This window comes from Lissotriton helveticus, chromosome 7 (assembly GCF_964261635.1).
Source record: "Lissotriton helveticus chromosome 7, aLisHel1.1, whole genome shotgun sequence".
Classification (NCBI taxonomy): Eukaryota; Metazoa; Chordata; class Amphibia; order Caudata; family Salamandridae; genus Lissotriton; species Lissotriton helveticus.
In genome coordinates, this window is record NC_136068.1 from 453309280 (window position 1) to 453334584 (window position 25305).

A 25305-nucleotide genomic window follows, 5' to 3' on the forward strand; every position below is an offset into this window, starting at 1 on the left:
TCGCGGCTTTCCTGCCGATTGTGTGGAGGGCGGCTCTCTCACCCCGGCTACTCGTGCCGGTCCGGTGGAGTGCGGGCGCCATATTGGGAGGAGCCTGCAGGGCACTGGGACCAGAGTCAGCGGTCCAGTTGCCCGAGGCTCCCTCCCATAAAACGCATTGTGCCTCAGGGAGCGCAGCGGACGTGCGCAGCGGGCGCGACGATGGCGCGCAGAAGGCGCGCCTAAGGCAAGCCCGTCTGCGCGCGACCGGGACCCGGGGCCATAGACTCTGACCTTACTTTCACCTACTCTGCTAAAGAACTTGTGGCACTTAGACCAGTTGGTAAGTTCTGCCCGAGACTACCTCTGCATGTATTAAAACGCACTTCCCAATTGGGCATATCAAAAGTTACCGTGTGTACAGACCCCTTTACTACAGGTACATTACATGCAGGTCAGGGTACCTCAAGCAAACAGAGGCTAGAGCTTCGCTGCATCTACCTGAACACTAGGTCCTTGATCAAACATCAGGTAGACTTATTTCTTTTACTGAGTAACGACCGCCCAGATATGTTACTTTTAACTGAGACCTGGTGCACTCCTGACTCACTACCAGATATACTTGCCTCACTTCCCTCTGACTATTATATTCTTTTGGCTAATCACCCCCCAGGAAAAAGGGGGGGGGGGTGGCGGCCATTATTCGGAAAACTTATCAATTTAGAGATCTTCCATCGTTATCTCTCCCAGACTCTGAAAATATTGTTATTAAGCTAAACGCTGATAGTGGAGCGCTAGTATTGGTTTTAGTATACCGCCCTCCGCAGTACATGGCTACCTTCCCCTCCCTTTTGGTAGAGCAATTGGCTTCTTGTGTTGTCAACTGCTCCAAGGTTCTCTTAGTAGGGGACTTGAACTATTGGTTTGATAACCTTATATCGGACCCCCAAGCAGCAGAACTCAATGATTTACTTATGGATCTCAATTTAATACAGCATATCCATGTCCCTATTCACCAGAAAGGCCACAGCTTAGACCAAATTTGGACACTTAACCTTCCTTTAAAGTCGCTCACCTTATGTCCTTGCAGCTGGTCTGATCATTTTTTAATCCAATTTTCTCTTGTTCTAGAAGGGTCGATTAAACCAAGGCCACAAGCTGGCAGACAAATTCGGAAATGGAGGTCGGCGGACTTACCCGCTTTTTTAAAAACTCTAGCCACCTCCCTTCCCCCCCAGGATACGGATATAGAATCTAGTGACAAAGCACTTTCACAGTGGCTATGCCTAGCGGCTAATCTACATGCCCCCTTAGTAAATTTTCCTACATCACGAGGGAAGGAAGCTCATAAATGGTTCACCCCAGAATTGAAAAAACTAAAACTCAGCATTAGACAGAAAGAAAGGAAATGGAGAGCAAACTACCTATCAGAGGACAAAGAGATTTACTGCCTAGCGAGGAAACAATATCAAAAAACGCTTTTAAGACATAAAACTGACTTCTTTTCTGCAAAAATCTTGAACTCCTCGAACAAATCTAAGCAGATATTTGAAATCATAAATGATCTTTGCAATGATGATAGGACAACTTTTCCTATCATCCCTACTCAACAATTGTGCGATACATTGAATGATTTCTTTCAGGATAAAATTATCAATATTAAACAAAATATCACCAGTTCTTCTACCTCAAGTCCATTAAATGACACATTCTTCAACTCCCAAACGCTGGTTAACATCTCTCCCATTGACCCAAAAACTTTTTTGGAACTCATGGCCCGGGTGAAATCGGGATCTCCCGACGATATATGTCCCCCTCACATTTTTAAAGAAATAGGACTCGCTATCCCGCAAAGCATTCTCTCTCTATTAAATGATTCACTTGCCCAGGGTAAAGTACCTAACAGTTTTAAACAAGCCCTGTTGATCCCTCTGATAAAAAAATCGGGTATGGACCCACATGACCCTGCCAACTACAGGCCGATCTCCTTGTTGCCCTATTTGTCTAAAATTCTGGAGGCTCATGTATCTAATTGTGTCTCGAGTTTTATTGAATCAACTGATTATTTAGAACCGAATCAGGCAGGTTTCCGCCCGGGCCACTCTACCGAGACAGTGATACTAGTGGTCCAGAACACCCTGAGATCCAATGCAGACAGAGAGGCCCATCAGGCACTGGTGCTCCTTGATTTGTCGGCTGCGTTCGACACGGTTGACCATACCATTCTTGTCAACCGTGTCGAACAAGCCGGCATCAGGGGCCCAGCTCTGAGCTGGCTAGAGTCTTTCATTTCTGAACGTACTCAGTCAGTCAGATTGGGGTCATTCACAGCACCAAAAATTGTTTCCACCTGTGGTGTCCCTCAGGGATCATCCCTTTCCCCACTCCTTTTTAATTTATATTTACGTCCCCTACTGTACTCCCTGAAAAATCGGAAAGTCACAATTTTTAACTATGCAGATGATCTGCAACTGGTCTTTGCACTAGACTCCCTCGATGCTGTGGTAGACTTTCAGGACACGATGTCCCACATCCAGAAATGGATGAATTTAAATTACCTCAAACTCAACCCGGGCAAGACAGAACTAATCTTGCCCGGGAAGAGTGAAATTAGTTGGGGTCCCCATTTCTGGCCACCTAACATGGGTACTCCACCTACTAAGTCCCACACAGTCAAGAGCTTAGGGGTGACTCTTAGTGAGGATCTCTCATTAAAAAACCACATAGGGACGTAGTCTCAACTTGTTTCTTTCAATTGAGAAAGATAAAGAAAATATCCCAGTTTCTAACTCACTCTGCCTTGATTCAGGCAATTGCTGCCTTAATACTATCGCGGATTGATTTCTCCAACAGCCTGTATCTCGGCCTCCCAGTAGGTCAGTTGAAGAGACTACAATATGTCCAAAATCAGGCAGCCAGGCTTATTTTTAAACAGCCTAAATGGCAATCCATTAGATCAGGATTGGAAAAACTTCACTGGCTACCAGTGGCTCAGAGAGCTAGTTTTAAAGCTGGCTGTATCATTTTTAAAGCTTTGCAGGGCAAAGGTCCGAAATGTATTCGGAATTTAGTTTGTAAATACATTCCTTCACGAAACCTTCGATCAGCTCAACAAGAGCTACTGTTGATCCCAGCATACAGGAAGAAGCGTCAGGGCGGTAGTAGCTTCCACTATCTTGCCTCTTCCTTATGGAACTCTCTGCCACTGACCCTGAAACAAAGTGGGGATCTCCTCGCTTTTAGACAGGCATTTAAAACGTTGCTTTTCAGACAAGCCTATTGCAACTAAATCAGACATGATTTACTCCTGCTCAAGTACCCAAAAGCTGTGTTGTGTTCAAAAGTTCGATAGCGCCATGAAGCCTGCGGGCGTACGCGCGCTCTATAAATAAAAAATTAACATAACATAACATAACAATAGCGCCAGAGCGATGTATCTGCAAGAGGGCTTTTCTATGAGTACAGTGTTCCCCAATAGCGCTAGTATTGGAGATATCGCCAATGATAATGATGTCATCTGTTCCAGCGCTTCAAAAACCTAACGCCAATATTCATACACACTTGGGCAATTCCATGCTAAATGGAGAAAATTGGCAACACCCATACTACATCAATCACACTATCGGTGTCCCCTAGTTGGTATTTGTACATTTTGGCTGGCGTGTAATATAGATGTGTAATACACAGTCTGCTACTTGCTGAGATTTGTACCATCTGTAGGCAGCGGTAAGACCACTGTTTATCCAATAAGGCGCAACCCAGTTCTACATCCCAGCGTCGAAACAGCATGCTCCATAGAGGGTGCTTGGAGCATCGTATGAAGTGGGGCCAATGTCGGGGTTCTAGTGGGTATGCTGGGGTAATGTCATGCACGCCCTGCCTAAGTCTCACGTAAGGAAACACATCTAGTGGCGAGGACGGTGTGTTATGGAATATCTGCTCTAAGCTGTGAAACCTTCCATTGCAATATAAGTCCCCCCAGCATGTTACATTCGTCTTCATCATGACTTTCCTGAACACAGCTTCTTGTAACAGCTGCATGCGGGGTTGATATGGCAGCGGGAGTAGTGGGGAGTAAAGCATGGGGGTCCGCAGAATTGTCATAATGCGTCTCCAGGCGGATACTGTACATGTAATCGTCGTGGTGTTTATGTCACTGGGCTGTGGGACATTGCATATCATGCCTGCCAAAGGGATGGGATCTGCGAGCCTTTGCTCCACCGCTATTTGTGGCATATATCTGGGTGGGTGAAACCAATTTTAAGCATAATGAGCCTGGGAGCATATATAATTTAGTTCAAGGTTCAAAATGTCAAACCCACCCTGCGAGAATGGTCTGGCAATTACGTCCCAGTGCAACTGTGGTTGCTTGCCCCCCCATGTCAATCTGATCATGTCTGAGCGTAAAGTTGCGAAGAAGTGCCTGCCTGGGTAATATGGAATATTCATGAATAAATATAGCAACTGAGGGCAAACTACCATTTTGATTAATGAGGTGCGCCCTGCCATGGATAGCGGCAAGGAGATCCAACGTGTGACACAGCCTGTAATATGATCCAGTGCCATACCGTAATTGAAGCGCATTAATTCCTCTCTGTCCCTGGTTAAGTGAATGCCCAAGTCCTGAACCTCTGAATTACACTATTCTATGGGAAAGTTCAGTGAGAACTGAGTGGCAGCTGAGGTGAGAGGGAAAACATGCGACTTCCCCTAGTTGATGTGGATCCCAGACAGTCGCCTAAAATTAATGAATTCTCTCGATAGGATTTAAGTTTTGCTGCGGGTCTCTTATATACAGGGTGATGTAATCTGCATAGAGGGAAATGAGCACCTGGTGATGGGGCAACGCAGGGCCTTATCCTGATGGTGCTGCCAGAGTTTTGCCACAAGGGGCTCAATTGCCAGGGCAAAAGCAAAGGGGAGAGAGGGGAACCCTGGCTGGTACCCCTGGTGATCTGGAAGGCAGGGGATATCATTCCGTTAAATAAAACTTTGGCAGTAGGTGATTTATATAACAAGCCTATCCATGTCAAAAAACCCATAGGCATTCCCATGTGATGAAGTATACAGAGTAAGTAGTCCCATTCTACTGAATCGAATGCTTTGGTGGCATCTAACAAGACTGCCACAAGCACCCGATCCGCATCCACATTTTGTAATATGGAAAAAAGGTATGGTGGTTGTGGGAGGTCGCTCGTTCTGCAATAAACCCTGCCTGGTCGGGGAGGACTAGTTTTTCCATTAACATATTTAACCCATTGGTCAGTAGCTTAGTCAGAATTTTAGCATCATTATTAATAAGGGACAGCGGCCAATAAGAGTCGCATTGATTCGCAGATTTCCTGGGTTTCAATAGGTAGGTAATGAGCGCCTCTCTCATCGATGGTGGGAGAATCCCATTCGCTTGGGAATCTTTGTAAACAGTTTTTAGTATGGGAGCTAACTGATTGATAAATGCTTTATAAAAGTCTATGAGGAACCAGTCTAGGAGCAGGGCTTTACCGGACTTCATATGCATAATAGCTTTGCATATCTCGTCCAGCTCAAAGGGGGCATCTAGAAATTCCCTCTAAGTCTCCCATCCGCCCTAAGGCTACATCAACAAGGTAGTTGGCCAGGTCCATCGTGCCCCCCCGGCTAGTAGAATACAGTGTGGAGTAATGAGTGGTGAACGCAGCCAGTATGTCACCTAGGTTGAAGAGACCCCTGGTGAGACGGTGGAAATCTTCTATTATAATCCTCCAACATGTATTGGAGATTAGAAATGAGGGAGAGCGGTATTTGTGCTGTAGGAACCTGAGTAGAAGGTTCCTCCTCATGGAAGTAAGGATCTTCCTGATCGTCCTCATAGTCCTGACATTTAATAACCAGCTCCGAAGGGCTTCGAGCTGCCCGGAATCTATCATCTTCCTCCTCATCAGAAGCAGAGTCCTGCTCCGAACCTGTAGTAAAAAGAGGTGATGGAGGCTGAGAGTGGCGTGGAATCGGAAGCTGATCCTAAGGCACATGTCGACGCTGGTGCAGAGGGTCAACAGCAGGAGCCCCAGAAACGGATGAAGAAAGTGGCACCAGAGGCAATGAGGCGAAGGTAGACGTCGACGACAGTAACACCGTCGACGGGACAACCAATGCAGACGACAAAGCTGTCGACGGCAAGACCACAGCCGTCGACGGAGCCGCCGTCGACGGAGCCATCGTCGACATAGCCGCCGACGACGAAACGGACGTCGATGGAGCCGTCGCTGACGGAGAACCCACCGACGAAAAGGCTCTCTTCACAGAAGGTGTCGACGAAGATTTTGATGTCGACAAGACTCCCTTTTTTGACGTCGACGAGGAGATCGGAATCGTCGACGAGACGGATGTGAAGCTCACACATACCATCGTCGACACTGACGACGTCAACGCAGACGCCGTCGACGACCCACTGGCACAAGTCGTCGTCACTGTCGTCGTCAGAGGGCTAGAGACGGCAGATCTCGTCGTCGGAACGACCGTCGACGCTCCCGTCGACAATTTAGCATGTTTTTTAATGGAAACATGCGTAACAGGAGCCATGGATGCTGGGGAATCAGATCTCGAGGTGGAGACACAACAGGAGCCTTTTGAAGGAGTAGTTTCTTACCTGTAACTCCAGTTCTGTAGTAGGGGTATCTCTGTTATAGTCATAATCTAGTGAATAGTCCCGCTCATGTGCGGGGACCCTGGAGCAATCAAAAATAATCTCTTATGCTGTCTTCTGTGCAGTCCTGCATGAACACTTAAGAGAGAATTAAAGACAAATAATGCAGCCTATACATGCAAAGCTACACTGTCCAGTACTTCAACTAGAAATGCAAAAGATATTACACCAATATCATATTCAGCACAGTCTGGCAAGTTTCACCCATAGAGAAAACTTCCCCCATTCACTAAATCCTTGGAATGATAGAGAGGAAGGAATGGACAGACAAGCTGCCATTATGTGGCTTAAATAGGGATACGGCGGCGGGATGCCTGACTTTCACCTTGTGGATACCCTGCTATCTCACAGGGGAATACCAGGAAGGGTTCCCTAAGCAAGCGCCGGGAAACCCACTGCGGGTAGCTGTGCGCTATATAAGCTCAACTACATTTACATTTACATACCGTGCCTTTAAGGAAACTTTCCAGAACTCTCTTGGTATCCCAGAATGCACAGCAACTCCCTCCACTTTCAGTTCTTTTTGGAGGTGTATAAAGTTGGACCTGTAGCATTCCATATTCCATCCTTTTCTCCACGGGGAGGAGGTCGGGCGCTTATGACTATAACAGAGATACCCCTACTACAGAACTGGAGTTACAGGTAAGAAACTACTCCTTCTGTAGTAGGGGATCTCTGTGTATAGTCATAATCTAGTGAATAGAATGGCAAGCCCATCCCCACAACCAAACCGGGGGTGGAGGAAAAAGACAACACCACTACTGTGCAAACAGATTTCGCAACGAAGCCAGCCCAACCTGAGCATCTGCTCTGGCATCAGAGTTCAGACAGTAGTGTTTCGCAAAGGTATGGACTGACTTTCACGTGGCAGCCCTGCAGATGTCTGCAATGGGAACATTACGGAGCAAAGCTGTCGTAGCCGCTTTGCCCCTGGTGGAATGAGCCTTAGGCTTACCCCCTAAGGTCTTATTAGCCTTTTGATAACATAACTGGATACAGGACACAATCCACCTAGAGATGGACTGTTTAGAGGTAGCAAGACCAGTCCTGACTGACCCATAGTTGACAAACAATTGGTCTGACCTACGAATATCCTTGGTTTTATCCAGATAGAATTTCAACACCCTTCTGACATCCAGGGAATGAAGAGATCTTTCTGCTGGAGTGGAAGGATTCTGAAAAAACGTAGGTAAAGTTATAGTCTGGTTAACATGATAATCAGAAATCACCTTAGGAAGGAACTTAGGGTGAGTACGTATCACAACCTTAGCAGCATGAAATACCGTATAAGTTTCCTGGCAACACAATGCCTGAATTTCACTCGCCATGCGGGCCGATGTAATGGCCACGAGGAACGCCGCCTTCCAAGACAGGTGCTGCAGTGAAGCCTTGTGAATAGGTTCGAAAGGTTCCTTCATCAGCCTAGACAGCACCAAATTCAGTTCCCACGAAGGCGAAGGAAGCCGAACAGGAGGAAACACTTTCTTCAACCCTTCCAAAAAATCCTTAATCACAGGAATCTGGAAGAAGGACGTCTGCGAAGGGCATTTTCTGTAAGCAGTCAATGCAGCCAGAGGAACCTTAATGGAATGGAAATTAAGGCCAGACTGAGCTAGATGCAGAAGGTATGGAAGGATGACATCCTCCTTGCAGGTCGTCGGATCATAGTTCTTAGACATGCACCAGATGCAGAATCTCTTCCATTTGTAAGCATAAGAGGTCCTAGTAGATGGCCTCTTAGCCTCCTTCAATATGTCCATGCAATCCTCAGGAAGATTTAAGTGGCCATATTGCACTATCTCAGGAGCCATGCCGCCAAACTCAACGATGAGAGGTTGGGGTGCACCATCTGCCCCCCGAACTCTTCATGAGAAGGTCCGGCCGACACGGGAGCCGCCGATGAGGTAGGATCGACCGGTGAAGCAGGTCCGTGAACCACTACTGCCTGGGCCATTCTGGAGCATTGAGGATCATCCGCGCCCGTGACCGGCCCAGTTTGATGAGCACCGCCGGTATCAGGGGAATGGGTGGAAAAGCGTACAGAAAGCTGTTCGACCAGCTGATCCATAACGCGTTCCCCAGAGTCCCCGGCTGATAATACCGCGAGGCGAAGTCACAGCATTTGCTGTTTTCGGCGGTGGCGAACAGATCCACGTCTGGAGTGCCCCACATGGCGAAGATGTCGTCGCACACCTCGTCGTTTATGACCCACTCGTGGTTTTCTTGAAGCAACCTGCTGAGGGCGTCCGCCTGAACATTCTGCACACCGGGCAGATGAGTCGCTGTTATCGTCAGTCCTCTGGCTAACAGCCAGTGCCAGATCGCCTGCGCTTCCTGTGACAGTGTGCGCGATCTTGAGCCCCCCTGCTTGTTGAGGTAATACATCGTGGTCGTATTGTCCGTCTGCACAAGCAAGGAGTTGGTCTGGAAGGACGGATGAAAGGCCTTCAGTGCCAAGTGAACAGCTCTGAGTTCCAAGAAATTGATGTGATACGTGGACTCTGCCAGAGACCACGTCCCTTGGATCTGTAAGATGGTCGGAATGTGCTCCCCAGCCCAAGAGAGACGCATCCGTCACGATAGTCTGAGTCGGGATGTCCTTGTGGAAAGGCACCCCTCTGAGGAGATTCTCTGCCGAGCACCACCATCTCAGGGACTGTTGGGCGTGAAGAGACAAGTGGATCCTGTTGTCCCAGCACCCTTTCCTCTGGTCCCACTGGTCCTCCAAACATTCCTGCAGTGGCCTCATGTGTAGGCGCGCATGCGGAGTGAGGAAGATGCAAGAGGCCATCGACCCCAGTAGAGAAGACATCGTCCTCACTGTTGTAGATGGAGCAGCTGTGAGAGCCTGAGCCTTCCGAAGGAGCGATAAGCGCCTCTCCTCCGAAGGAGACACGCTTGCTGACAGCGTATTGATGGAGGCTCCCAAGTACTGCAGGCACTGGACCGGAATCGGTACAGACTTGGACAGATTTATGTGCAACCCCAGTCGGTTCAGCAGGACGGCCGTCCTGTTGAAGTGCAATTGTGCTTCCTGGAAGGTGGAGGCCTTGATCAACCAGTCGTCCAGGTACGGGTAGACAAACACCTTGGTCTTTCTCAGGTGTGCTGCCACCACAGCCATGCATTTCGAAAAAGTCCTGGGTGCAGACTTCAGTCCAAACGGTAGTACGGTGTACTGATAGTGATTGGTGCCGACGAGGAAGCGCAGGAACTTCCGGTGTTTCAGTGCAATGGGCACTTGGAAGTACGCATCTTGCAGATCTATCGCGCACAGCCAGTCTCCTCTCTGCAGCCGAGGATAAATCTGGTGCAAAGACAGCATGTGAAACGTTTCCCTGCTAATCCACTTGTTTGCTTGTCGCAAATCCAGACAGAATGGGCCTGAACTCGTTCTTGTCCTTCTTCCGTAGTAGGAAGAAGCGGGAGTAAAGACCCTTTCCCCTTTGAGACAGAGGGACGTCTTCTATCGCCCTTTTTCTTAACAGGGTATCGGCCTCCGCCTGGAGCTCGCGCAGCTGGAAGTGCGAGGCAACTGGTGGAATTGCTGGAGGAGGGCTGGTGAAACGAAGACTGTATCCATTGCAAACAATATTCAGCACCCACTTGTCCTGAGTAATGTTTCTCCACTCTGCCAAGTAATGTTGGTTGCTTCCCCCAACCGGAGCGGGTAACGGATGAAGGGAAAGTAGCATCTCAGGGCCTAGACCCAGCCGGGCCTTTAGTCGCGGAGGCAGACTGCTGACCACCTCGACCCCTCTGGCGCTTTCGGAACGGTCTCCGCTGGAACTGCTGCTGTTGTTGTTGCTGCTGTCCAGCCTGCCGACCTTGCCCTCTACCTTGCGCCCCGTACCGCCTCTGGAACGGGTGGAAGGTCTTTTTCTGCTCCTTAGGCTTCTCCAACCTGACAGCCGTCAGGGTTTCCGCCTCTGCCTTCATGCGGGCCATCTCGTCGTCTGCATGTTTCCCGAAGAGGGTCTCCCCCGAAAAGGGTAGGTTGGCAACTCTCTGCTGCGCCTCGGTCTTCAAGGATGTAAGACGTAACCAGGCATGGCGCCTCAGGTTGACCCCATGGCAGTACCCGTGGGCTGCCAATAGGGAGGAATCCGCAGCCGAGCTTATCACCTGGTTGGAGACCAGCAGTCCTTCGGTAAGGATCTCTTGGAGATCTTCTCTTTTTTCCCGGGGAAGGTGTTCCGCGAACTGTTGGAGGGACTCCCACAGAGCCCGATCATAACGTCCCAACAGTGCTGAGGCACTTGCGGCCTTCATTGAAGTGGAGGCCGTCCCGCAAACCTTCCTGCCTGCCGAATCCATCCAGCGGCCCTCCTTGTCAGGAGGCACTGTCGATGACGGGGTGGTGGCGTGCTGTTTTCTTGCAGCCGTCACAATCACCGAGTCCGGTGCGGGATCCAAACGAAGAAACGCTGGGTCCGAGTCAGGAGCCTTATATTTCTTCTGCAGCCTGGAAGGTGCCGATCTCGTAGCCGCAGGGGTGAGGAACAGCTCCATGGCAGGTTCCACCAGCCCAGGCACCAGGGGCAGCAAAGGGCGAGATAACTGCTTCTTGTGCAGAGTTTTGAAAATGACGGACGTCGATGGCGTGGGCACAGTGAGCGTGATGTCCAGCTTAGTCGCCCCTCGCAGCAACACGTCCTGGAAGGAGACTATGTCGTCTACTGGAGACACTCTCGTCCGAGGGGAGTCCGACAGAGTAGGGGAGTAGTCCCTGGCACTGGATGAATCCGTGTGGCGGGATCTTGACCGGTCCCTCCTGTGGCGCCGTCTGGATCTCGTTGAAGAGCGACGGCGACTCCTGAATCTATCCCTCTGTCTGGAGCGAGATCTCGACCTCCGTGGCCTCGGACGGTCCACAGGCCGTAGAGGAGGGAGCTGTGGAGGCCTAAACGGGAGCCTAGGTTGTGGTGGCCCCGTAGGCGGCGCTGGGAGGTGTGGCAACGAGACAGACCTCGGCAGTGGTGTAGGAGGACGATGAGGAGGAGGAGACAGTGGAGGAGGCGTCGGTTTACGCGGAGGAGGATCCTTGGGAAACGGAGGAGGTGTAAGTGACCTCGGCTTGGAGGGCAAATAGACTTGCGAGTGCTCCGAGCCCGGAGACTCTTCCACTCTCCTTCTTTTCTTCGCCTGACCTGAAGGAGGAGACTTCGAGGGCGCACCCCTGGTAGCCGAACGACGGCGCCGCCGCGACCTTGGACTCGTGGAAACCGAGGACTCAGTCCTGGCTTTGGAATGCCTCCCGGAAGACGATGCTTTTCTCCTCGACGCTGAGCGCCTTTTCGACGTCGATGATAGTCTTCGACGTCGATGATCATCTTCTCGACGTCGATGATCATCTTCTCGACGTCGAACGTCGAGTTGACTTCGATGGTGAACGGCAATGTCGCATCGATGGCGAGCGTCTTCTTCTTGAACCCTCTCGATGTCGATGATGGCTCGATGACGATGCGGTCCTCGACGTAGACCTCCTCGGAGGTCTCGACGTCAATCCCCTCGACGTCAAACGTCGACGTCGCTTCGACCCAGAGCCCTGGGGAGACGGGGAGCAGACCGTGGTCATTCCTCTCGACGCCGAAGTTATCGACGCCGCCGGAGACCGGTGGCGTTTTCTGGCCTTCTCCTTACTAGGGAGCCCCCCAAAGGCCGACGCACGGGCAGAGGAAGAGGTCCCATCATGCCCAGACCCACCTGGACCCTGCAGCTTTCTTTGCTCCAGTCCTTGGAGCCTGATCTTCTGTCTGTCCTTCAGGGTCCTGATGGAGAACTGCTGGCAGATCTCACACTTCTCGGGAACATGAGAAGAAGGGAGTCAAAGGATACACACCCTGTGTGGATCCGATTTTGCCTTTTTCCTGGCACACTCAGGACATTTATCAAATAAGGCAGGCAGATTTGACCAAAAAAACACCAGAAACTCCAGCAAAGCAAAGCAGAAGCAAAAATACGTCGAGTGAACACACTCTAACACTTTAAAAGTGCCCAAATTTTTTTTTCACAAAACACCCAAAAAGGGAGAGCTCAATGCTCCAGGGTCCTGCTAGCAGGAGCCGTAAAAAAGAACTGGAAGTGGAGGGAGTTGCTGTGCATTCTGGGATACCAAGAGAGTTCTGGAAAGTTTCCTTAAAGGCACGGTATCCCTTTTTAAGCCACATAATGGCAGCCTATGGGGGGCTTGTCTGTCCATGCCTTCCTCTCTATCATTCCAAGGATTTGGTGAAGGGGGGAAGTTTTCTCTATGGGTGAAACTTGGCAGACTGTGCTGAATATGATATTGGTGGAATATCTTTTGCATTTCTAGTTGAAGTACTGGACAGTGTAGCCTTGCATGTATAGGCTGCATTATTTGTCTTTAATTCTCTCTTAAGTGTCTATGTAGGACTGCACAGAAGACAGTTTAAGAGATTATTTTTGATTGCTCCGGGGTCCCCGCACATGAGCGGGACTATTCACTAGATTATGACTATACACAGAGATCCCCTACTACAGAAGTTGAAGTTTCCTCTTCTTCAGGAATGGAGATGGCAAATCCTGCACACTGCAACGTTTAGAAGTGGCTCTAGACACACCTGACGCAAGGCGTTCGGCATCAGAAAGAGGCGAATCCTTATCTTTCAACCTTTGCAACCACAGGAGGAGACGCCCTTCCCTGTCCTTAAGTGTCTTGGCGGAGAAAGTCCTGCAAATTTTACATTTGCCTACCTCATGCTCTGGATAGAGGCAGTAAATACACTTCTTGTGAGGGTCCTCTGAGAAGAGCCGCAATTTCCCACAAGAAGAACATGGACGAAACAAAGACTTCTTACTTAAAGACATCCCAAAAACTGTAGAAATCCACACAGAAGTAGAAAACTAAGCAGAGCTCACGGAGACTCCCTTCCCACGACATGCAGTAGAAAATCTGAGGGCCTGAGCCTCTGAGGAGAAGGTTCTAGAGGAGTGCTTGCGCCTGATAGGCTGTAGTTTGGACTAGCATAATAACATGGATATGCTATGAAAGTGCTTTTTTCTTCTAATGTATTCCTATGTGTTAATGCGAACCTTGGTACTTATAAGTATTTTTGGATTTAGAATGTGTGAAATTATGTTTTTATATACATATATTATTGGTTTTATTGCTATTTTATTTACCGTGGGGCTCCCACTTCGAAGACGGGGAATATTCAAGCATGTGAATCTATGAAAGACACCCCAATACTGGAGAACTACTAGAGTGTCAACAACATAATTTATATATTGAGTCGGCAAGTTTGAAGTGCCTGGGCTGGGGCCCTGGACTGAAGGGCACGCACACTATGTAAGATAGTGCTCTGACCCCGCGGAACCAAAAACCATCCTGCACCATGCCCTCGCTGCACAGCCCTCCACTAGCACACACAGAGTTTTTTGCGGCACCAGCTTATTTCGGATGGTGAGAATAGAGCATGACGATAAACAATCTGAATGCTGCACCTGGCCAATCACTTTATAATGCACATTGAAAAAGGCACCAGATCCACCGGAGGTTGTCTCTGTCGCAGTCATTAGTTCATTTTTTTTACGGACATTGGTCATCTCACATGACCCAGAGAGGTTGAGCCTAAGACCGGCTCACAATGTTATTTTTTGGGGTTTATAAAAAAAATGAAGCTGCACTTGCAGCTGTTAGTGCAGGGAGGAAACAATGAATCAAGTAATTTTCTAGATGCTGACATAACTTCTTTGACTTGGTGCCCAGCCGGATGATAAAAATTGCATGCAGTGGCAGTCTAAGGAAGCAGCAGGGCAAGAAGGGAGCTGATTGCAGCGCCGCATTGAACAGTGAGTGGGAGGAGCTATAATTATGCGTGCCGAATGAATTTTAGTGCAGTGATGCGGACACCAGAATTAGAATGCGTTAGACTAACCCCGGATGCATGGTGCTTGGCAGGGTTGAGTTCTAGACTTGATGCTTTAATAACCAATGGAGGGGCCAACATTTTTATTGTGTTTTCTCCATTGCCATCCCCAAGAGAGGCACTGTCACACAACCTAGCACTGAGCTCATCAGACATTCAAGTTCTCAGCGGCCAACAGTCACACGTTGTACTTGTCGTCTTCCAAAGTCAGCTACAGTTCTGAGATATATTCATCTTGAAGTTTAGTTGAAATGTGGACTAGAGGTGAAGGCGTCCTAAAAAAACTGGTCTGTGCTCAATGTCCAAAAACAAATAAAGTGTAGAGTCTGTGTTCAGGTGTATGGTCAGTTTAAGGGAAAGTATAACAGGTCACCCTCAACAAAAAAACAACTTGTAAATCTCAAGCTCAACACTCGATGGCAGAAGTTTGAAAAGCAGGAGTTACAGCAGCACAGGCTGCAGACAGTGTTTTTTTCGCCTGCCTCTTGTGCAAATCAATGGGCTGCCCACTCACCACATATGACCACTTGGGGCTTGCAGAGACACATGGCTGCTGTACTGGAAAGCTGGTTCCTCCTTAGACAGGACTGGCTCCTAGAGGGAAGATAACAAGGATCAGGTATGCCACACAGGACATCTCGACATGCACTTGTCCCTTCTCAATTCAATGTCCAATTACCTCATCCCTAGAAAGGATGCCTAGCCTTCAAATGCCTGGTGACCAGATCCCTACATTAATGACCAATCGAGGAATAAGGGCTTGTGTGAATTATTGGTATAAAACTGCATCCCACCGTAAGCCTCTTCAAAGCACTAAAAGGACTGGAGAGTGGGGCTTGCTACGAATGCAGATTGTCGCAGAGGTTGTGGGATGACTGGAACGTTTATGCATATCTTGTGGGAGTGCGTGAGGTCCGCGACTATTGGACTAAGATCTATGAGAAAATGAGTGAGGTGTGGGGTGTACAGATTACACTGGAGGCACGCCGTTGCCTACTCAATGTTTGGGAACCTTCTGACCTCTCGCGCCATGGTAAACTGTGGGTCACTCTTGCATGCATGATTGCCAAGCGTAACATTGCACAGCTATGGGGCGCTAGCCGAGCTCCTCAGCTTGGGAAATGGATGGAAGACCTTGACTGGTGCATGTTCTGGGAGAGGTCTGTGTATGTGGCCAGGGGGAGACCCCGTAAATGGGGAAAGATATGAGATGTCTGGAATGCTTATCGTGGGGACATCTGTACACCACCAGATCTGGATCCTGTCCGTGAGGAATTGGATGTCGCTTGAGCCCACTTCTCGCACTCCTTAATATTTTCTGTAATGATGTAAGTCTACATTCTCAGCTTATGATTTGCAGATACCCATGGCACAATGGTCCCTTTCAGTTTGTGTATTGTTGTTTATGTTCAATAAAAAGATTTATAAAAAACAAAAAGGAATGGAGAGATGACAAAAGAACAACTAGAATAGCAGAAGAGATGGGAAACATGGAGAAAAAGATGCAGGCCCTTATCAATGAATTGGTGCTCTACAGACAGGATAGAAAGGCGCAGAGAATGCGTTTTGCCAGAGGAGCCATTATTTCCTGGTCCTATGCTTTTTCAGGATTCCATGCTTGTTTTTTTTTTTTTTTTTTTTTCCGGCACACACATAACACAGAATACAAATAAACTTAATACCAATAATAAACCAAGGTTACTCTCAAGAAAAACAACTTAGTACTAAGCATAACATTCGGCACAAAAAGGAAGAGAAGAGATAGAGTCAAAGAAAAACCATTGTTCCAATAAATAATACATCACACTACATTTACATTGGACCTTTCCTTCCATCGAAGTACCGGTTCCCAAATTTTCCTCCCCCACCTTTTTATCCTTTTACCTTTTTTCCCAAATATACCCTTTTCAAGATTAAACGTCCCCAGTAATAAGGCAATCCACTGCTGTAGTCCCGGGGGTAGGGGGTCCAACCAGACTCTAGCAATCAGCAACCTAAGAACTGCCATTGCTACAAATATAAATTCGCTGTGGACACCTTCGCCGTCCCTGACTCCTAGCATAATTACTGTTGGTGTTAAAGTCACGTTTAAGGCGAGTGTATGGGCCATAAAATCCTCAATACCCTTTAATAAAGGCCTTAGCTTGGGGCAGAGCGCAAAAATGTGGATACTATCTGCAGCCAAAGCATTACAACGCCAGCAGGTAATCCCTGAGGTTGCCCCCCACCGTGCTATGCGATCTGGCGTATGGTAAAGTTGAAACAGCGTTTTGAAATGTTGCGATTGTAGAGGGGCAGAGTAGAAGGCTGAGCAACCCATCTCCAAGGACTTCTGAAAAGCCTCACACGATATCCCTAATTTCCCAGCCCATTTATTACCAAATCTTTCAGTGTCGTCCTTCTTCGATTCAGCCAGCTGAGCATAGAAATATCGGATGGAGCACACCCCACTTTGCTCTATTGCCTCCATAATGCTATTTGTCTTAAATCCGCTTGCCCCTCCTTTCTTCTTTGAAAAAAAACTCCTAATCTGCAGATACTTAAAGAAACTATATCTTGCTAAATTAAATTTAGCCAACAAATCAGAAAATAAAAGTATATTTCCGTCTGGATCTAGCATATCTCCTATTTTCCTAATGCCTTTTCTGTCCCAATCTGCCATAATTGCATCAGAAAAAATTACAGGGGGTAGGGACTTATTCCTATACAATCTGGTATACCTATTAAATCTCCCTAAACCACAGTTTTTTGCAACAGCAGACCATACATTATACGCTGCGGCAACTGTCTTGAAACGTGTACGTTTATAGTATGATGAATCTGTACATTTTAAAAAAGCATTTACTGTATCTTCGCCCAAAACAATTGAATAAATCATAGTTGAAACAGCATTAACCTTCAAATCCCCTTCATTTGCACCAATTAAGCCTTGAATATATTGCAACACCGATGCCCAATAGTAGAACCTAAAATCAGGAACCCCCCAACCTCCCCTATCCCTTGGCAGAGTCATAAACTTGTATGCCCGTCTTGTCTTCCCATACGACCAAATAAATTTGTTAAGAATCGACTCCAACTTATTAAACCAAATTGACTCGAACAAAAGAGGGATTGTACGAAAAAAGTAAAGAAATTTAGGAAGTATAAGCATTTTAATAATGTTAGTGCGTCCCACTAACGTCAGCCTAAGATTATTAATCCTCATTAAGTCCGAGCTAACTTTCCTCAATAAGGGCGAGATGTTACGTTCAACTACTGTACCTAAATTAGAAGAAATTTCAACCCCAAGGTATACCGCTGACGATGTCACCCGTGGATCGTTACATTGAGCTGCTATATTTTTAATAATCTGTGTTTTGGCACTATTAAGCTTATAGCCAGAAATATTCCCAAAATTTAGGGCCTCTTGTTCTATCAGACCTAATGCCATTTCAGGATCAGGAGTAATTATTGCGACGTCGTCTGCGTATGCCAGCACTTTGACTGCCGTCTCATTTATACATATGGGGGGAATACTGGGATTGAGAACGAGATTGCGTAAGTACAGATCCATGTACAGTGCAAATAAAAGAGGAGAACTAGGACAGCCCTGTCTTGTTCCTCTTCTAATCTGCACTGCCGCTGTTAGCTCCCGATTGATTTTAATTCTAGCCGTTGGATCCCTATAAAGAACCTGGATTGCTTTGATAAAGTTAACGCCAAACCCAAAAGTTCTCATTAACTCCCACAGAAATTCCCAAGCGACCCTGTCGAAAGCCTTCTCGGCGTCTAAAAATAAAGCCGCGACAGGGCCGCCAGAAACCTCCATGGCATCGAAACAGGTGAACACTGTCCTAACATGTTCTGTAGTCCCTTTCCCCGGGATGAAACCATGTTGAACTGGGGTAACTAGTTTCCCTATGACGGAGGACAACCTTGTGGCCAAAATTTTCGAATAGAGCTTCACGTCAGCATTCATTAAAGCAATAGGTCTATATGACCCAGGAATCGTTGCGGGTTTTCCTTTTTTCAAGATAACTATGATTTCAGTCTCGCCCCAAGATTTTGGGACTGAAATTTCTCTCTGGGCTTGTATGAGCGTATCCAGAAGCTCTACTCTAAGAACTGATATAAAAGTCTTGTAAAATTCGATCGGTAACAGATCAGGACCTGCAGCCTTTGAAGATGGGAGATCTGAAAGAGCTAATGACAGTTCTTCTGATGTTATAGGGGCATCGAGGATGGTTTTCTCCTCTAATTCTAGTTTTTTAAGTTGAGTGTTTCCTAAATAGTCCCTAATTTTATCCATATCTACCTCAGACTCCCTATCATATAATCCAGAGTAGTACTTCCGGAATTCATTCCTTATTCCTGCGGAATCGGAAATCAAGTTGCCCGAGTCATCAGCAATGTTTTTAATATCCCCTGCATTAACTTTTTGCCTGGTCCTAACAGCAAGAATATGGCCGACCCGCTCACTAAATTAACAAGCCTGCTCCCTTTTTGTTAAATAACTAACTGCTGTCTTATTAGTGATTCTTCCCGCTATTTCTGCCTTTAGGACCATAATCTCCAATAGTTGTTGATCCACTGAAAGACCCCCCCTAATTAACCTACTTAACTCAGCCTCAGCGTTTAGAAGGGAATTAACTTGTTGATCAAACATTTCTCTTTCTTTTTTCCGGCTGTATGTTGAAAAGCTAATTGACTCTCCTCTGACTCCTGCTTTGAAGGCATCCCAGACATAGCCCCTACTTGTGCTCCCCACGTTATTAAGCCAAAACACACTGATCCATTTTTCCATGTGCTTACAGTAACCCTCGTCTAGAAGCAAAGCACGCTCAAATGTCCATCTATATATTTTCCTGCCTATCCCATTTAAACTAAGTGACAGTAACAGAGGATTGTGGTCGGAAACTAGACGAGGTAGCTTCTTAATCTGCGTGTTAGAAATCAATACATTAGATACAAAAAAATAGTCCAACCTTACTGTAATATTGTGTGGAGCGGAAAAAAATGTGTCACCGTCTAACTGCGGGTGCAGGTTGGCCCAAACATCTGAAAGCGCATTATGCGAGGCCATATCAACTATCGCCCTGTGCACTCTTTTCTTCCTCCCTGTATAGGAATGTCTTAGTTGCAGCTCAGTATTTGCTGGTCGACTGATATAAAAATCCCCACAACAAACAATTGGCTCCACCCAGGTTGAAAGTTCATGATCCAGAAATTGGAATATATCAGGGTCGTCGCACGTTGAGCCACTGAGACCAGAGTGAACCTAGTACCTCTGAAGTCTATTTCTATAATCGCCCACCTACCCCAAGTATCTTCTTTGCTCCTAAGTACTGTACAGTCTGCTCCTCTCCCCAGAATCGCTACCCCACGAGTTTTGGAGGCTTGTTTAGTGTATGCTAAGACTTTAAAGCCAAGCTGTTCTAGCAAGAAACCCTTTCCTCCTTCCACATGAGTTTCCTGTAAGCAAATCAGATCAGGAAACATTGATTTACAAATGCCGAGACACGCAGTCTTTTTTGGAGTTCATTAAGGCCACAGACATTAAATGACAGAATTCGACAAGACATCAGAAAACATCAAAGATCAACACCAGCTCACAAATCCTACTCTTAACCAATCCCAACACTTCCTTTTTCCCCCATTTAAGCAAAACTTGCCCCTGACTCAGCCTACGTTTCATTGTGCATGATGTGTGCCATTTTCTCCCCCCCTCTGCCCTCCCACCTCCCTGAACCCCCCCGCAGTGCCCCACCCCCCTCCCCCCCTACAGGCAAATAGGTCACGGATGACCTATATGTGAACGCCAGGGAAGCAGCAGCCGCCACTCCTCCCCACTGCCAACCAGCATACCAAACATATCAAACTTAAATCCATTATTGGTTCTCCTTATAACCCAGAACTTCCACCATATAATCCTTCGCCTTAATCTCTGAAAGAAAAAATTTAAACTGGCCCTTGGTCACAATTTTCAATTTTGCAGGATATAGCAAGTAAGCATCAGAGCCCAGAGCTTGAATCTGTGGTATCAGTTGCCTCAGCCTCCATCTGCGTTCAACAGTGGCATGGCAAAAGTCCGGTCTCGCAAAAAACGTGACATTATTATGGGTACGTCTTGCCTCAGGCTTCGCTTTGTTCAATATCAGCTGCCTAAGGAGGAAATTACCTACAAAAATTAGCAGGGCCCTTGGGCGCCCGCTCTGTGCTCCGGCCTGAGGCTGACCCCTTTTAATAAACAACGGGAAGCGGTGGGCTCTTTGAATTTCGATTTCCCACTGCCAGCTAGATAACTCCGGAAAAGCCCCCTTTAACAAGTTCACCACAAACAACCTGGGGTCCTCCCCTTCAAGACCTTCCTCCACACCTAACAGTCTGATGTTATTACGACGCTGCCTGTTTTCAAAATCTTCTAACTTCCAATTGACGTCCACTGCCACCTTCTGATGCTCCTCCTTATATGATCTCAGGTCCCGCAGGTCGTCCTCCACTTTACTGGTCCTTTCCTCCACTTGCACAACTCTCTCAACCATCTCGTCTTGCCTTTTGCTTATATTTCTAAGCTTATTCTGAATCTTCCTTGATTCCTGTCTCGCCCTCCTGCTCTCTCCTCTAGCCTCAGTTTGCATTAATTTCAGGGTGTTAAAGAGAAGATCGAGCGTGACTGGAGGCTGAGAGGGTTGAGCAGAGCCATATTCCCCAGTCAATGTTGCTGGACTGTCTTGCTCCAGAAACGAAAAAGTAGTGGTGGAATAGTCCCAAGCTAACTTTTTGGTAGGATCAGTAGTACTACTTGCAGTGGAAGGTTTCCTTTTAGATAGGCGTTTTCTCTGTGAAGTTTTCCTAGCTGGGGAGCTACTGACCGAGTCAATACCCGTGGATTCATCAGAGCTTAGACCCACTGATGACTGTGACTGTGTATCTTCGTCGACAGAGTAAAATCTCTCCACAGAAGCTGAGCCATTAGTGATGCCGATTTCCACTGAGGTAGAGGATTCACCTCCTGATTTGATTCCCCCGTCTGTGGCTAATTCCATGGTTTCTGCCCAAGTTAGGGGGTTAACCAGCAAGGTTCCCGCGTCAGCAGTAGCAGCGGCCTCCATTTCTGGATCCAACTTCTGCCCGGGTAACTCAGCCCCCAACCCCACCTGCCTTGGTACCAGCTCAGATGGGCTTTGATTTCCAGCCGGTGATTCATCTGGAAGCGGAGTATTCATTGCCCGATTGTCAATTGTGACTAAGAGTTCTTTATCTACTCCTTTACTTGTGCTTGTGCTTGTTTTTACCGTTTTTACAATTTTTACTGTTTGCCCCGCTGCCTGCGCCTCTGCTTCCCGCATCATCCCGGCCCCGGCGTGTCTGCTTGACTCACCCTCGACAGCCATCGTTTCCGCATCACTGATCTTTCCCAGGGTGACTGCAGGCACTGCAGCTGCCGGCTTTCCTGCTATCACAGCCGGTCTTACTGGTTGCCTAGCAACCCCAGCGCCGGCCACGAGACATGGATCTACACCGAAGACGCCAAATCCTCCAGCGCTGGCTGCAGCCTCTGCCTCCGCTCCTGCTCCTGGCCCCCCGCCTGTGCTAAGATCTGCAGAGATACCAGGTTTGGTCACGGGGGGTCTGTTACTTGCTGGAATATTGGCTGGGGTATTTGCGAAGCTTTCCGACACCGTGGGCTGCCGAAGCGCATTTTCCTTGGTTTTAGGCTTGGTACCGAGTCCTGCATCTCTAGCGGATGGGGTACTGTCTGCTCCATTTCTCTTCGTTACCGCTTTCTTTAAACTCAAGGCGGCTTTCTGTGCAATAGGTATGACGGGGCCAGATCCAGCAGCTTTCAGCTCCGCTTTATTTTTCTCCTTTTCTTTAGCCGTCTGACCCTTGATGGTATCCGCGTCTGCCGGTTTCTTGCCATCTTTGGCCTCGAGGCCGCGCTGCGGGCGAGGAGGCATCCTGAGCCAGAATTTTAGTACCAAGCTGGCAGCCTCTGAGATTCTCCTTTTTAAACGCAGGACTGTGCGTACTACAACTTTTCCTCGTTGCTCCCAGGGGGGGAATACCGCAGAACTACACGACAAAGGCATAAAGCGACCTCAGGCCATGTAAGTTAATTATCCTATTTTCTCCATTTGAGACAGCGCTTGGCAGTGGAGAAGAGGGGAGTGCGACTCACTCACTGCAACCCTCGGCGGCCATCTTGCCTTGTGCTGATCCACACAACCTCGAGGATTCCATGCTTGTACTACAAAATATATTTATGCATTTTGTAGAATTCCTGTACTGTTTATTAATAGTGAGATAGCTAAAACTAGATTGGGTCACACATTTGACCAACTGTGTTTTCTCTTCCCCTTTAGTCTTTTTTTTTTTTTCAATGTCGGTGCCTCTGTTATTTAGAGTTTCTCAATGAAGTGTTTAACTTTGGCCCTGATATGCCTGGTGATAGTTTGCTGTGGGTAACCTGCCATAGGCAGCTGACTAGCAGGTATTGTGTAAGAAAATCTAAGGAATGTGATAGGAGAGGGAGGCAGAATTCAGGGGAAATGTTTAGGGGTTTGGGTGATGATACCAAGAAGAATAAGATCCTGACAATGACCATTGTAAACTCTGTACTGTATTATATTGATTCACCTGTATCACATAAAAAAGAATGAACTCCAGACAAGCTAGAAACAATGTTACATTAAAGACTATGTAAACCAGATTGCCCTTTGGAGGGGGGATACTGTTCTCCCCACCACTTTTCACCCTATCAACCATGACAAGAGTTCTTGAGAAGATTGCCCTTTTGATTAATACAGGCTCAGCGTCTAAGACTTGTGTTCCATAATGGTGCTAGAATAAACACTCTGAAAGAAAAGCACCTTGTAGCTCTCTCAGTGTGGTGCAGTTCAGCCTGCATGATCAGGAACTCCTAACTCCAGAACAAACTCTTCAATACTGAAATCTGTCTTCTGTGACTAATGTCTGACCTTGTCGGTGCATCATTTGAGATAATGCTGCTTTCCATTTGCAGCCTACCTTTTGACGTTCAGCCCACCTTAGGCCAAGACCAGTCGAAAATTGTGAAGTCAATTCCAGATTTGGATGAGCAGTGAGGGGGCAACCTTGAAGAATCATACTCCTGTTTTTACCCAACCTTCAACACGGGATCTATGGATAAAAAGTGGGGAGGAAATGAGCTAGAAAAAGGACAAAGAAAACGGGGGCCTAGAAGTTCATTACCTTCTGGATCAGTTATTCTATTTCCATAACATTTCCCATCTCTCACCTGCTCTGCCGTGGGCACTCAAGACATATAAATGACTCTGTTCCACTGAACTTCCAGAGGGGTCACCCTAGCTAATAACTCACTAGCCTACAGCCTTTCAGACACAGAAGTCCAGAAATATCTTGATTTTGCTTATAGATCAGTCTGCAACTTCTGGTTTGTTTATATAGCGCGTACACGCCTCCTTGCCGTTGCTTCAAAGCACTCAGATGCACATAAATGCAAAAGCAAGCAGTATCCAGATAGACAGCAAAAGTACCTTATGTGCAAGTGAACTGTGTAGAACTAAACACACATTGAGAGGTCCAAGATTTCTCTTGGTGCAAATGCTCTGCCCTGGAGTCTGGTCGGTGCAAAGACAGTTTAAGGGTGGCAGTGGTTAATTGTGAGCAATGGGCTCAACGTTAGTCAGAGTTGGCTCTTCTGAGAGTTATTTACATAGGTCAGCCCCTTGAATGAGAGATTCAGCAAGCACCCTCAAGTATACAGGTGACGTAACAACTTAATGAGGTACAGTGTTTACTGATCTTCGTTATGCTGACAGAATCTGAGACTACTAGATGTAGGGGATGCAATGACGTATAAGAGAGTGCCATATGTGTGCATACTATAACTATACACTTCTGTTGCCTCAGTGTTAGATATAATTCTAGATTTTACACATTTGCCATCATAACCTGGAGATTTAAACCCCAAAAGTGTGTTTCTAGCTAAACAAATCCAACATTACTAAACAAAACGTGCAAAAGGTGGGTCTGTCTGTGGATTGGCCAGGCCATTTAGAGGTCAACTCTCAGTTACTAATGCCTGTATTTTGGTGTTAAACATTTACCAACGAAATGCAACTTTGCCCAGAGTGTATAAATATTAGTTAAAATGACAAACTAATCATAGAATACTGCTACAGCCATAATGTCACATATTTTGTCTTTTCTAACAACATCATTTTGTCAGCCTTGTGCATAATTTGGTGTTTCAATGACGTATAATTCCAGTGGCCCTCACCATATTAAGCAATAAGGGATAAAGATGCCATGAATATATGCAGCTTAGTGCAAATTAAGTGTTTTAAAAACCTAAAGCATATTTAAATGTCACATTACATTGCATCTCTAAAACCTCCACTTCCCAAGTGCTAATTTAAGGTCAGTGGCCGCTTACTGCTGGTTGAATGAAGAACTGAAATTGAGGGGGTAAACGGGTCGTACATGAAGGCCACACCGCCTCTCCCCCAGTACTACCTACATCCCCCAACTGGTTGCCTAGATCCCTTCGTCCATCTGATCAGGCGAGGCCCTTCCTAAAGGGCGGACGGGCCCTGCCATTCCACCATATTACAAACATGAAGAGTGTCTGTCATGCTGAGCATAGGTCAGCCTGACAGACACCTTTATTCTTCAAGCTTGGTGCTATATATGCACAGGCGCCTCTCTGTCTTACTTGAACCAGTCTGAGAATTTTGCAACCCTCGGCATGACCTCCTCAGCCTAGCA

The 25305-nt window shown here is 47.2% G+C and overlaps 1 protein-coding gene across 1 annotated transcript in view; it reads right to left on the bottom strand.

Annotated features, from left to right (window-relative positions):
- Positions 1 to 25305, bottom strand: part of LOC144768600 (polymerase delta-interacting protein 2-like) — a 148695-nt gene that overhangs the window by 18809 nt on the left and 104581 nt on the right. The window contains exon 10 of the mRNA XM_078652397.1: positions 15068 to 15147. Within this exon, the coding sequence (XP_078508523.1) occupies positions 15068 to 15147 (80 nt within the window). The remainder of the gene's footprint in view (positions 1 to 15067; positions 15148 to 25305) is intronic.